At 46.1% G+C, this 15,031-nt stretch overlaps 1 protein-coding gene across 7 annotated transcripts in view; it reads right to left on the reverse strand.

The window, feature by feature from the left end:
- Positions 1-2,548: 2,548 nt before the first annotated feature.
- LOC149324554 (uncharacterized) overlaps positions 2,549-15,031 on the reverse strand; it is a 53,484-nt gene continuing 41,001 nt past the window's right edge. For 6 of the 7 annotated variants that reach the window (XM_089565341.1, XM_089565340.1, XM_089565343.1 and 3 more), the window contains 5 exons: positions 11,804-11,891; positions 10,680-10,779; positions 9,621-9,726; positions 5,223-5,361; positions 2,549-2,972 (listed from right to left, as the gene is read on the reverse strand). In XM_089565341.1, coding sequence (XP_089421467.1) covers positions 2,802-2,972; positions 5,223-5,361; positions 9,621-9,726; positions 10,680-10,779; positions 11,804-11,891 — 604 coding nt within the window. In that variant the 3' untranslated portion in view covers positions 2,549-2,801. Of the gene's footprint in view, positions 2,973-5,222; positions 5,362-7,750; positions 7,854-9,620; positions 9,727-10,679; positions 10,780-11,803; positions 11,892-15,031 lie in introns of those variants that run through there. The other variant, XM_089565345.1, reaches the window with a different exon arrangement.

The following is a 15,031-nucleotide window of genomic DNA, read 5'->3' on the forward strand; positions in this document are numbered from 1 at the left end:
GGTACATCGCAGCCTCCAGTTGGGCGAACCACCCGCCGACGCCTGCAGGCCGGAACGCCGGGAGCGGCGGGTCGAAACTTGGGTGCTGCCAGTACGCCATGCTGGAACGCCACTGAGATAGAAGGCACGGTTCGCCGGGTCACCACTGTTGAAGATTTTGCGGGGTCGCAGCGGAGCACCAGAGAGAGACGACCAGCGTGGCAGGCTTCTAGTTCCGAACTGCCCGTGCCGGGCGTGCGCCTCGAGCACGCGCTGTCGTTCTTTATTTTCTTTTGTCGCGGGAACGCCGATCTCAGCGCCTGCGCTTTATAGCGTCGCCGGGCGCTACAACGTAATTATAGATGGATTAATAAATTGCATCCTAATACAGTGACACGAATGTGCGATCGGGGACAAAAGTGGTATACTACACGCGGTGGGAGCCGGAGCAACGGAGAACAGCGTTGCAATGTCAGCTACAGGCGGCGTCTGGGATCGTGGCAGCCAATCTGTGGCCTTTACTATCAGCACGCATGTCGCTTGGGTCGTTGCTTTGTTTCATGCGTTAGCTGACCAAAATGCCGCAGTTTTCTGTTGCTCCGGCTCCCGCCGCGGGCAGTATACCAGTTTTGTCCCCGATAGTACATTCTGCAGACTCTGACTAGGCGCATCGCTTGTGTTTAGTGTCTATGTTCTCGATGGTTTTTTCGAAACGTGTCTGTCTGTTTATTTCACGGCGCATAAAAGTAAGGTATTATGAAACTTATATTACATCTTATAATTACTCAGTGAAATTCACTTCACTGAAGCTACAACTTCAAAATTACAGCCTTAAATAATGCTGACATATGACTATGTTGCAGCGTGCGGCGGCAGAAGTTGATTGTAAAACATTTTATTCGCCGGAAAGAGCTTGGTAAGAGGCCACGTTAAGTGTTCGAGAGTACCAAGCCCTCGACGACTTTGTCCGCCCACTCCACCGCCAAAACTTGCGTTCTGGGGTTAGAGCTAGCCAGCACGGTCTCCCACCGCTCGAGAGGAGGAGCAGTAACTGGATCACCCGATGGTGGCTCTATTTTGCAGTCCCACAGGATGTGATCATTTGAGTTGTAAAGATCTGGATAAATGTGCGCGAGTAGTGATGGGGTGCGTATCGATCTCCTCTGTAGACGACGCCACGTAACCTCTTGTTCTTTAGTGAGGCATTTTTTCCGGAGGGGAGAAGTCTTTTATGCGAGCGAGAGTAGGAATTTCGCGGGTATAAGGCGGCTGCATTTGGCACAGGCCTTGGAGTGGGCGTAGTTAGGTTGGTGTTGATGATGGTGATAATTAAGATAGTTCAATTTGCGTGCATATTTTGCAACATCCGAGAGTTTTCTTGAAAACGTGATGACAGGGTAACTCAGGAACCACGCTTGAATGGGTTCTGCTTTGAAAAGCCGATGAAAAGGCGCTGACGCCCAGGTGGCCTTTTCTAGGAAGTGTGACGTTAACAGTGATACAATCGCGTCATTCCTGGTCGAGGTTGGCTGTGTTTAGTTCTTCTGGCAGCATATTCGGAGCGCCAGTGGTGTTGAACGAGAGATATCACGATCAGCCTGACTATGCGCATTCTAGGGAAAGGCCTCTGCCATGTCTGTTCGATTAACCCTGTTACCCTGGACTGCATTCATCTTGCATTTAACTCTTCAACCCCATGAGACACGATCATGCACCTTTCCCTGAAACGCCAACTTTTATTAAACCGCGTGTTATTTTCGTAGGAATAACTAGACTGCCGGAAAGCCAACGGCAAAAGCAAGAAAAATTACAATAAAACTAGGTAGTTTAAGCAATCTTGTAGCTTGCTTTATACACCGGCTGATATGTTTTGAGCCACACTTTTTGCAAGACAACATAGTTGAATTCTGAATGTTTCTCTGAGCAGTACATATCGGCTACTTTTATCTCACCGTGCATTATGCCTTGCTAACAATAAATATGCGGAAAGGAGGGGCTGGAGGGAGCTAAGAGACTGAAAATAAGCAAGAAGGGCTCTTCGCGCTCTTGCGGCGCACAGGGCACGATTTACTAGGGATCGGTTCGACACAAATTTAGCTCTTTTTTAGCGCACTCAGTTTGCGTATTGCTGAAATGTCCACCTCCTCACGGTTCAGTTATGCGACATCATATATGTGCAGGGCGGAACTGGATCATAAACGCTGACAAAGAACCCTCTGAAGGATGGATTTCGCCGTACTAACGCTAAGGCTGTTTTACATCCAACAGGTCCGCTTTAATTTTTTAAATAAACTGCAAATATCAGCGTCACTCTCAAATTTGCTTCGGCGTCGGAAAAGAAATCATGTTATGCGCTGTCATCCAGTCATCCGCTGTCATAGTAGTAAACAGCGAACATTCTACGTTGCTTTGAGAACACAGTTTCATGAGTGACATTGTGACGAAGTAAACAAAATATCGAAAGTTTGCTATCTAATGTGTGAATGAAGGGTAAGTAAATGACTCGAGGGAAAGCAGATGCTGATAGTGTTCTTCAAATTCGTTCGAAAAATTTGCAGCATGTTTTATTCTAGACGATCTATTGTTCCATATTTTTCGGAACGATGGTAGCGCCGTGCATCATCCGGGCGCAGGGCAGCTGACCTTCGCCACCCCAACGTGTGTGCAGCCAAGTGAGCGTCCAGCAGGTCCATCGGCTGGTCGACACGGTCCCCGCGATGCGGTGGAAGGCGGCGTCCAGCATCCGGAAGAGGTCGAGGCCGTCAGAACGGCGGTGGCCAATGTCACTGTGCGCTTCATCAGCGGGTGGTGGAACTAGGCTGTCAGCCGAGTCCGGCGCTTGGTTCTGGGCGCGATTGAGCATCATCCCACCGTTGCCACCGAAATATTGCGGAGAAAGACAGGTCAGGGGAGAAGATCTCCGGCAGAGGGCGATTCTTTCTGTTCCTTCTGCGTCGCACTCTCTGGTGCCTCTTCGCCTTGTGTGCGGCGCGCTCCACATAAAAAGAGGAAAACGAAACAATAACTATAAACTACAGACATCTTCCTCAGAACGTCTTGTGCAAATTGATGTAACACATCATTTACATGAATGCTCTACCCTCATCCAAGAAGACAACTTTTTTTTGGCAAATGCAACACGCCTTAAGAACGGGACTTTTCTACGAGACACAACTGATAGAATTTGGTCACAAATTAGCCCTCTAAGTTAACAATAATAACTGGTTGACCCTACACCCTTGGACTTCCAAGAACCTTTAACTCGGTTGCACACAGGTTTTTGGTGGTGAATTTGCCTACCTTCAAAATTATACCTTCCCCGTTCAAATGGCTCGAAGCGCATCTTTTCAGCAGAAAGCAATGTGTTATTCCAGAAAGAGTGCGAACAGTTCTGTGCCGTCTTTTCTTAACATTTAGCAGTCTTATAGTTAATGAAGTGTCTAGTGGGGTGTGATCGTACGCGGACTGTTGCATTTACCGTGCTGTCACCTGTGTGGCACCTGTCAATCAGCTGCAACGTGGCCTAACCTAAGTCTTAACATGGTACAATACGCGGTACACGACATTATATTTTTCATAATTTTTACAAATCTTCTCCAATTTACAAAAAGGTAACCTTTAACTACCCGATAATTTATACTGACACAAACATACCATATGTCAAGAATTAAAGTATAGGTGCCGCCCTCTCTAGCAATCTTCATTGGAACGATCAGCTTAACCATATTGCTGGTAATGTTAGTCGTCTTCGATATCGCTAAAACGCATTTTCAAACAGGTATTGGCTAGACTGAAAAAAAACTCTCCACTAGACTAATGTGTGTCTCATCCTAGAATATTGTTGTGAGACTACGAATCCCGACACAGAAGCACTTATTAGCTTGAAGGGATTCAGGAGGGAGCGACGCGGTTTCTGCCCTCAAACTATGACTTTACAAAAAGATCCTCTCAGATGTGCGAAAGTGTACGGTGACCTCTCTTAGAGAAGAGAGTATCTACGGCTGGAGCTGTTTCACAATGTTACAGGGATGAGATGTTTTACAAAATGTATATTTACGAAAGATCGCCAGCTCTATACCATTTCGTTTCAAGCATTTTGTGAAAGTTTGATGATATATTTAAAAACTTCTACTTTTTTTTCCAAAACAGTGCCTGATTAGAATAAACGTAAAGAAGATGTGTAAGCCCTGCCATCTTTTCAAAAGAGTCGCCTCTAATTTTCTTGTGATAGCTACTTTTCTGCGCGTTTATCTTGTTGTGGAATTTCTGAATACACAGTTCACATTTTACGAGTGAAAGTTTGTTTGCGTGATTTGCACTTCATTCTTCTCACCTAAGAATGCGTCATTGTCTATTTTCTTTGCTACAGTGCGCCTTCAGTATAACCAGTTTTTCATGCCATATAATACATGTTTTCTTGTTCTGTGTGTTGCCCAGGATATCGATATGGCGATTTTTATTTTTACCATGGCTTGCTTTGTTTTTACCCTCTTTTAGCTCCCATTTGGTTTTGAAATTGGAAGCAGTTTATTTTCGTTCCATTCTCTTTTTTACAGTATGTTATCTGTATGACAAGGTAAATTTCCTATCGTATCCCCCATACAAAAAGGCCATCAATGGTAGCGGTAAGAATCAGAATAAACAGAAAGATAAATAAAGGAATTTGTGTGAGAAATATTGCCGCCGTAATGACGTAATGCCCGACGAGCCCTGAAGACTTTTTTGAGTTCGAAAGCAGGCATCAAAATTGGTTTGGTTTGGTTTATGGGGTTTGACGCCCCAAAGCGACTCAGGCTATGAGGGACACCTTAGTGTAGGGGTCTGGAAATTTCGACCAACTGGGGTTCTTTAACGTGCACTGACGTTGCACAGTATACGGGCCCTTAATTTTTGCTTCCATCGAAATTTCCTTAAGGCATACCTCCAAACGCATCAGTAAAATAGCCACTACTATTCTCTGTGAGAAGAGCCCTTCTATCCTGTTTACCGAACGCGTTGTTTTGAACGGAAATAAACTCAATTTGAATTTGAATGTTGAATGGGTCATATGGAACTGGGATCTCAAAAGTCGCTCACAAGGCATCGTAGTGTGCTGAAGGCTGTGACGATAGCCACTACTATTCTCTCTGAGAAGAGCCCTTCTATCCTGATTACCGAACGCATCGCTTCGAATGGAAATAAACTCAATTTGAATTTGAATGTCGAATTGGGCACATGGCACTCTGTTTTCCAAAGTCGCTCACAGTGCATCGTAGTGTGCTGAAGGCTGTGACGCTGTCTTCAGTGTGGGAGGCTTCGATGGTGCTGTTATGTGCACAGTCTCGTCCATCCAATCCGCTCCGCGGGCAGACTCCCTCAAAAATTGTGGCGAGGCTGGCCAGCCTGCAAATCAAGACCATTGGTGTTAGAAATCAGGCTGTTTTACAAAAAAACTTAATTCATAACTGTTTGAAGCACTGAAGCGATTCCTGTGGTATGAATGACACGGAAGTGGTAGGCCTCCGACTAATTTAGGCGACCTGTGCTCGGGAACATGAGCAGACATCACAAAGAGAAAAAGATATCCAGCGCATGCCCTAATGTGCACATGACAAATCTTTCAGGAGTAACGCGCTACGACGAGATTAAGTGCCACTGTTTCGTCATTCCGCGCAGTGGTAAGGCGCTGTCAAGGCGGCCAAACAACAGTTGCGGAATGATGTTAAAAAATTGACCGCGTTTTCGTACGAGTAATGCCCTCGCTAGCTGGTTTGCGATTTCATTCGCACAATAATGACGCCAGGAAATAACGTTACGACGATTGCGTTTATGGTACGGAAGGGTCAGAATTTGTGGTCTACAGTTTTCACAGTCTTTAGGTAAAAACAAATCGTCTGCGAGAGTGCTTGCCAGAAGCGCGTAAAACTCGTTCATCCACCTGCATTTTCCCCGTAGCATGTCGGTGTGATCTTGTCGCCCGCTTGCGGGCAGCGCCCGAAAATACCGCTGTGCTTTAGCTGTGCGGCGGAATATGTAGCGCGTTCATAGGAGTGACAAGTCACCGCTTAAAGCAAAGTGCTATAGAGCGGCTAAGGGGTTAACTAAAAGGCACATGCCGACTTGTTCCTGGTCACTTTCTCTTTTAACTAAAGGGCTCACGCTGACTGGTCTCCTTCCCTTGTGTGCATATCCTCGCCTCTCCCTTCTCTATTGATGCCAAACCACAACTTTACACTGATTTATCATTAAGATCTTCTGCTGCAAACATACATCCTGATCGAACGGAAATAGTTTTTGGCGAAGCGACTTTCCCTGAAATGTGACGAACGAGTCGGTGTTCATACGGCGGGGAAAAATGTCACAAAGCTCAGGAGGCAGATTTTGATATGCAACCGCACTACCAGAAAACGTTATCAGTTTTTTGATACCAATATTACGAAAATCACTTCTCAGCTAATGTTTTTAAAACTTCATACTCCGGGAAACTTGTTTTCATTACATTTCATTATAGTGAGTGATGAACAGAACATCGGGGAATTGACAATGCAAAGAAAGCAACCAAACATTCAAAAGAGGCAATAAATGCAAGTGGGTTGTTGCTGGGTAGTTGGTTTGACAGAAAAGAAAGGAACTGCGTGGAGGCCAGATGGTGAAGATCTAAGAACTTGAGTTGTTAGTGCCTGTCTGGTTCACCTTTATCGTCCTTTCTACCATAGATACTCTCCGCAAATAACACCGAAGAAAAAATTGCCTGCTTGGTCTGGGGTTTTTATTAATCAGGAAATGCTCTAATTTCCCTATAAATCAAAACGAATCGGTGCAGCACTGTAGACGCCGTAGTGGCTGCTGACCCGAAAGACGCGGGTTCGGTCGCGGTCGTGGCGGTCGAATTTTTGTGTAGGTGAAATTCTAGAGGCCCGTGTGCTGTGCGATGTCAATGCAGATTAAAGAACCGCAGGTGGTCGAAATTTCCTTAGCTGTCCTCTATAGCGTTCCTCATAGAAGACTTGCTTTGGAGAGTTAAGCCCACATAAATCGTAAACTGTAACAGGCCAAGGCCAAAGCAGTTAGGCCATTGCTAGCGACAGTTATTTCTTTATCAATTTTTGTTTTTGGCCAAACGGCCGCTCTAGTGTTGACCGCTCGGGGTGTACAGGTACCAATTCGACTTCCCCAGCGCTTTAAAATAGTACTGCCGCGCGAAAATCTCCTCTTAGTGCTGATGCCGAGATCCATGGAGCATGTAAATAATTCATCCTGAAGAGTCTGAATTACAATGGTGACAATTTTTTCCTAATATTTGTTCAGTGCTCTCTAGATGATTTAGATGCAATTTTTCTTTTTCTAACTGTTTGTTCGAAGTATTCTTGAGATATTGTACAGAAGACTTTTTTCCCCTGGGGAGTACTGCGCTGAATTTCTCTTGAACTTTGTGGGGGCAAAAGAATCCCATAAGGAACGACATTGGACATCGTATGGCGATGGCATTTGTAATGTCCTTCAGTGACTCAGGCCGTGCATAACTTCAGACTTCATAGCCCCCCCCCCCCCCCCCCCACCTTTCTTTTCCTACATTTCAAACACAGTACTTCATTTGGACGAGCCACTTATTCGATGCCCTTGTTTGAACAATTGATTTTGGGAGCCGGTGAAACCCGGTGACGTATTCTTTCTGCATAAAGTTTTCATTTCTCACGAGCACTGATTCGCACCACCCTCAACTGCCTCTCCCGTAGCTGCCTGGATGACAAACTTCAGCTTTAGTCGGGGATGTCTCCCCTTTCACTCATACCATGCGGACTTGGATGAAGGAGTAGAGCAGCCCGCCAAGCTCAGGGCAAACAAGGCGATCTTAGGCCGTACCTTGGTGCCACATCCGAGGCGCCAGACACACCCTGCGAAGGTGAACCATGGACTCATTTGCACGATGAAGCAAAAATAACGTTACAAACAGTACAATACGTCCACGTTTACACATTGTATACGAGTTGCGTAGCGGCCACTGGTCGGATATTTTCCTAAATATCCTCAGTATACAAAGAGATACACCTAGCGATCCAATGAATCTATGGGTCTCTATACAATTGCGCGATTGAAGCCAAAATGAAGGAAGTGCACAAAATATCGGCAGTGAGTTGCACATAGACAAGTACACATAGAAAGTGAAACTGTAGAATGTGCGTACAGAATCCTAGAAAATATAAAAAACTCTTAATTTCAGCGGCTGCTAGCGCGTCCTATGAAAATTAGCGCTTTTTTAATGCTTGGCGGACTCCATTCATTTTATTGGATGATAGGGAGGGGTTGCTTAATCCTTCACTTTTAAGTTACGTGGCGCTTGCTGCTGACACCAACAGGTGGCGCAACTTCGCGATGAGCACAAAAAGCTGAACTTCATCCTCGGCGCGATTCACCAGCAGAGCAGCTCAAGCTAATGTCTGAACGCGAATAAGATTAAACTGAGCCTGACAATATTTGCTGAACTCTCACGAATGAGGCTAATGCACAAGCTAAAGCGAACATTTCGGCTGCATATTGCGCCACAGCATTCTATGCCTGGTTGCATGTTAGAGTACGCTACCGGTTTAATAGCTGTGCGGAATAGCTAGCTTTGCACCCCTCTCGTCCCATAAGGCTTTCCGACGCGCTGCGAAGCTGTCCGACGAGTAGCGCCACACGCGGCGCTGAGTAGCCTCAAGAGTATCGTCACGGGTAGCGTCACCAGTTGCGTCACGAGTAGCGCCGAGTAGCTCCAGCATGTCATACACCGGTGGCCTAACAAATTTGGAATAGTTTCCTATAAGATATGGCTTTGGGCAATGTGCACGTGCGTCTTCATAAGGAAAGATATAGTTGATGTGTGTGTCCGCACTGCGCACCTAATGGGTCTAGGGACTGTCTTTTTATTTCCTCAGTAGGCTGACTGCCTGCTACGCAGGCCGGAACGTCCAACGCATTTTGCTGACCATTAATGAGGTGCTGCCAGGACAAATGAGAATGTGAGCGCTGTGGTGGTGGTAACCGCGGAACCATGGTTGAAAAGTGGCGCGTTAGTTAAGAGCGCTATCCACTAGTCGCCGCGTTCATCCAGAGGTGCACGCTAGCATTTTACAACTTTAACCGCGTAATGAAAGGATCATGTATGTAAGGACTTCCACTTTCGCAACGCTTGGTGCTTCGAGTTATGAAAAAAAAAAAACTGCTTCAGCAGCGAGACTTTCGTTTATGTATTCCCCTGCTGGAAATGCGCAAATTACTTTTCTCTCTTTCTCGCAGAAATTTCCTTGGAAGACTAACCGAAAATACGCCCAGAATATACAAATCCAAAGGCCGAAGTCATGGTGGAACCTTTAGTGCATTGTTCTAAACGCGGTTAGCGTGTAGCACTTCACAAAGAATGAAGAGGGGTAAAACGGAGTTGGGCTGAAGAAATAATGCCACTGCCCTCCATCCATTGCCTGAAAATTTCGTTCAAAGGAAACAGCCTCGTGGTAAGCAAGGAAGCGTGCAGATGAGGAGTGAGTATCGCCAGAACTGAACCCGAACGCAGCTCTGACATTTCAGAAATATTTACGCCAACCACTTATTCGCAAACCGAAATTTGATTCTCAATCCCCCTGCAACCGGTACAAGGCTGGCTGCTTAATTAAAACTATGCTCACCCGATAAGTGGATCGTGGAACTGACGCGCCATCTGGGCACTCGGCTGCAGGCATCGCCTTAAAGCCATCACAGCGCCTCCGACGAGAACCGCGTAACGTGTCCGGCCTGCGAAAAGACATGGTTGAGTTTTAGGATTACAGACACCTCTACTGCAGTGCTGCAATCACACTGAATCCTGAGTTCGCTAGCATTCACGCGCTTTCGGAATAGGATAGGACACCCGTATCATTGCTTGTTTACCTGTCGATACATGGCGTCACTGGATGCAAGTCTGCACAGTTGGCAGTTATTACACCATCCATCCACCGAGCAGGAGGTTAACCACCTACCCGGCGTGGGGTTTCCATGACCAGAACAAGGTCTAGACCTATATAGCACCCAACCTACCGGCTGTGGATTCACTGCACTCGAGATTCATGTCAGCGGTCAGCATATCCCTCTTTGCTACGGACTGGCCTCTATGCACACTGGTCGGTGTAATGTCAGTCTGAAGCAGTGCGAACGAAAATATCTATAAGAATAATAGTCAAAGGTGACTTTTTCCCTCTTAATCTGTTATCTGTGGTCTCTAGGTGGCTTAGACGTAAATATTCTTTCACTAACCGCTTGTTCGCAGCGTTCCCGCGACGCTGTAGGAAACAGCTTTTTTATGTTTGGCAATACTGCACTGAATCTCGAACTTTCCGGCCAATAATAGACATAATAGACATTATATGGCGATGACATCTCTTCTGTCTTCCGGTCGTACATAAGAGACACGACAGCCGCCCCCCCCCCCCCCCCCCCCCGCGGCACCGCACCACATTTTCCTGTTGTCTTGCCGACATTAAAAATACAATATGTCAGTTTTTACTATCTGGACTAGTCGCTTAATCAACGCCACTTGTTTCAACAAGCTGTTGCGGCAGCCAGCGACACCCGGGCGCCGCATTCTTTCTGAAAACAGTGGTCACTTCTGACGAGCACTTAATCGCACCGTCCTCAACTGTCTGTCATGCAGCTAGCTATCTGAACGACAAACTTGGACTTTAGTCAGAGATGTCTGCCCTTTCACTCACACCATGCCGACTCCAGATGCAGATATACAGGAGCACCACCAAGCTCATTGCAGACAAGGCGACGTTCATAGTACAAAGGGCCTGGAGCGCCTGTAGTACCCTGCAAAGGTGAAGCATACCATCATTAGCTTGACGAAGCCCCTCACCTTAAGGCTTTCTGACACTGTCCGTCGAGTAGCGTCACAATTTCTCCTCGATGCAACGAGAGCACTGTGTACCAGTGTACACGTTGGCTTGTCCTGCACCAGTAGCAGAACAGCTTTCTAATCGCGTAATATAGGATATGGCTTCGCGCAATTCGAACGTGCGTGCTCTTGTCTTCATAAGGAAAGGTGTAGTTCATGTGTGCGTCCGCATTTCACACCTAGTGGGTCTAGGGACGGTCATTGTCTTTTCTGAGTAGGCTGACTGTCGGATAAGTAGGCTTGAACGTCAAAAGTATCTTCTCTAACCATTCATGCGGCGCTGACAGGAAAAATTGGAATGCGAGGGCAATGGTGGGGATAACCGCGGTTAAAAATTGGCGCGTTAGATACCAACAGCACTGTCCATTAGTCGGCACATTCATCCAGAGATGTACGCCAGCAAGTATAACGAAGAAGGGTCATTCATGTCAGGTGTTGCGTTTTCACAACGCTTTGTGCTTCCATTTATGGGGCAAAGAGTCATTAGGAGCAAGGGACGTTTATGTATCCCTTTGCCTTAAACATGGATATCACTTTTATTTCTGTGGAACCTTAACCGAAAATATTTCTAGAGTATACCAATTCAATGGCCGATGTTATGCGGGAACCTTCAGTGTAATGTTCAAAACGCAGTAAGCCTGTAGCACTTCATAAAGATTAAAGAGGGATAATACGAGTTAATCTGTAGAAATAACGCCATTACCCTCTATACATTGTCTGACAAGTTCGTTCAAAGGAAACAGTGTCGCGGTGCGCAAGAAGCATGCAGACAGAACGAGTCAGGTTCTCCAGAACTGAGCCAGATCTGAACTGAGCCAGATCCAGATCTGAGCATTTCAGAAATATATCCATCAGCCACTTAATCGGATATAGAAAAAATTGATTCTCGATCCTTCCTGCACCCGATACAAGGCTGCTGCTATACTAAAAACTACTCACCCGCAGACTGGGTTCTGGAACCAATGCCGTACCCGTCGCGGAAAAGCCATCAGAGCGCCTGCGACGACCCTCGTCTGACGGCTGGTGGCTGCGAAAAGACAAGGCGGAATTTTAGGTTTACAGCAACCTTCCTGCGGTGCTGTCGTCACATTAAATCGTAAGTTCGCATGCTTTCACGCGTTTTTCCAATAAGAAAGGACACCTATCTCATTGCTTGTTTAAATCTCGATATAATGTGTCGCCGGATCCAAGTCTGCAGAGATGCTGTCGCCGCAGTTATGACACCAACCACCGCGAAATACGTTAACCACCTACCCGGTACGGCGTTTTCGTCGCCAGAACAAGGTCTATATCACGCATAGCGCCCAACCTATAGTCTGAGTAATTACCCCATTCCTGATTCCAGATTCCTGTGAGCGGTCAGTATACCTCCCTCTACTACGCACTGGTCTCACTAATACGCACTGGTCAGTGTGATGTCAGTCTAATGCAGTGCGAACGACAGTGTCCATAATATTAATAATCAAAGGTGACTATTTTTTTTCTCCATCTCTAATCAGCGGTCTCTATGTGGCTTAGACGCAATTACTCTTTCACATAACTGGTTGTTCGCAGTGTTCCGGAGATGTAGTAGGCAGATGTAGATGACAGATGTAGATGTAGATGTAGATGTCAAGGCTAAACGCATATCGCAGAACGCTTCTGCTACCCTGCACTTACAGCTCTAGTTTATCAAAAAGGTTAGAAAAGAAAATATATTTTGGAATATCAGTGTCACGCAATCGTAGCAAAAGGAGTGCCACCTATGAAAGCCGTCAATAAGGAAGTAAAATAAGAAAGACATAACAAAAACTAAGATAAGAAAAGAAAAAACACCACCATCTGGGATCGGGCATCGAACATCATCGTGATTGTTCGTGCTACAGGCCTTTATAAAAATGTTTCCACTTGTACTTCTGACTGGCTAGGCTGAGAGCAGTAGAGGGTTTTTACATGGTGAGTTAGGGTTATAAATATGTCCATGTTCTTGCAATAATCAGTTGATAGTTTGTGCATGTCTTTTTTTTGCGCAGTCGTAGTTTTGCCCCTACATTTTGAGCCATGCACCAACTCCCCAGTACCTGTCATTCTGTATAGAGCAGGCATTATTCGACTTTAAGAGTGATAGCTCTTATTCATAACGTTTCTCGGTTTCTTGGGCTCTGCTAGCACCTTCCTTCGACGTGAAATTTTCTGTCAACTTTTCTGTCTGCGCGAAAATTTCTGTGAAATTTTCTGTCCGAGGAATTCAAAATTGCGTCCCCCACAGTAAAAGGACATATACCCTAGTTTTTGATTGATTGGAGATGTTATAATTAACTAGTCACATTACTATGTTTAACTGCTTTTAACACAGTAATTAATAAGGCATCATAAAACGAATTAGATATTTTGAATCCTCCATATAAGTAGAACAGGTTACAGCCCAAAATTAACTAATGAAGTTAATTTTTAGTTAAGTTTATGATCATATTTATTTGCTATATTTACCAACCGATAAGGTTATGGCGTACCTAATGGATATTCATAACTGACTCGAAGAGTAGCACATGTTGGACATCAATATTGTCCAATTAGGTCAATATTTACTTTTGGTTAGGCTTAAGATAGCGTCCATGTCGTCAGTACTCGGTTGAGAGTCGATATACTGATTGCTATGATATAACGTCGATGGAGAAGAGCCCACAAAAAACGGTAGAGAGAGACTTAAGGTGAGGTGAAAGAGCTCTTTCCCAAGCATTTCACCATAAAATGCCCGGCACCAGGCAGAGAAAGCTTGTATCTGGTGTATCATGGACGCGTGCCCGCCTCACTGGGTATCGCCCCAGGCACCTCCCATATCCCAGGCTCATGCTCGAACGACTAACTAAGCAACCGCTGCGGTCTTGAAGTTTGTATTCGGCCTGTCTCACAAATTCAGCGGCTCACGCAAATGGTGAATGAACAGAACTGGATCAAACTGAACACCACAATCTTTGCTGAACGCTCAGAAATTAAGATGATACATAAATTATGTGTATGACTCCAGTAGGGTATACTCCGATAGCATTCTAAGCGTCTTTTGAGGTAGGAAGTTAGCTCTCGTGGGCCCAGTGAATCCACATGAGACACTTCGTGTTTAATAGCTCTGCGTAGTAGCTAGCCCTGGACCCCTCACATCCACTAATGCTTTTTGACGCGCTGCGAGGCAGTCCGCCGAGTAGCGTCGCATTTTCTCCTGCATCTAACCCAGGCGCTGCGTTCCAGGGAACCTGCCGGGATGTCTTGCGCCAGTGGCGTAAGAGCTTTCGCTTCGAGCAATTAGTACGTGCGTGCGTTTGTGTCAACCGCGGTTGAAAATTGGCATCCAAGATACCAACAGTATCCATTAGTAGCCACATTCATCAAGAGGTGTACGCCAGCAAGTCTAACAGTTTATCGAGAAAGGTTCATGCATATCAGGTGTTCTATATTTACAACGCTTGGTGCTTTCACTTATGGGGCAAAGCTGCGAAAAAAGCAATACTTTTGTCTATGTACCTCCTTGCTGAAAATATGAAAATTACTTTCCCCTCTTCGCCAATTGGATTGGATTGGAGTAAACTTTATTTGTGCCTGCAGTTGGGCGCTCGCGCGCCCCGACGAGGGCCTACGTCGTCTACGAGGCTGCCGTTACTCGGCGCGGGTCTCCGCTCGCCGTTGCCGGCTCGCTGGGTCCCTGCCTTTCGAGCGCCCCGAGGACCTGCTGGACGGCCCATAGCTGTTGGTCATGGTCGTTGCTCTTCGCTGCTGCCTCCAGCCGCGGCGGGATTGTTCCTGATCTTGCTTCCTTTGGATTTCTGATGCAGTCCCACAAGATGTGCGTCTGATCTGCCGGCTCCCTCCGGCAGACTCTACACGTATCGGTCGGGTAGGTCTCGGGGTACATGACATCGAAAGGCCGATGTCATGCTGGAACCTCCAGTGTTTTGTGCTAAACGCCGTAAGCTTGTAGCACTTCTGAACCATGTTAATCGGTAGATATAATGTCACTACCCATATCTATTGCTTGAGAAAAAAATTCGTTGAAGGGGAATTGCGCCACGCTGCCCAAGATGCGTGCAGATGGAACGAGTAAGGTTCGCAAGAAGTAAGCCAGACGGCAGCCCTCAGTTTTCACAAACACATAGACCAGCCCCTTGTTCACAAATACAGAAATTAAAATCTCAA

Source organism: Amblyomma mixtum, unplaced genomic scaffold (genome assembly GCF_055824585.1).
Source record: "Amblyomma mixtum isolate Tamu unplaced genomic scaffold, ASM5582458v1 scaffold_23, whole genome shotgun sequence".
Classification (NCBI taxonomy): Eukaryota; Metazoa; Arthropoda; class Arachnida; order Ixodida; family Ixodidae; genus Amblyomma; species Amblyomma mixtum.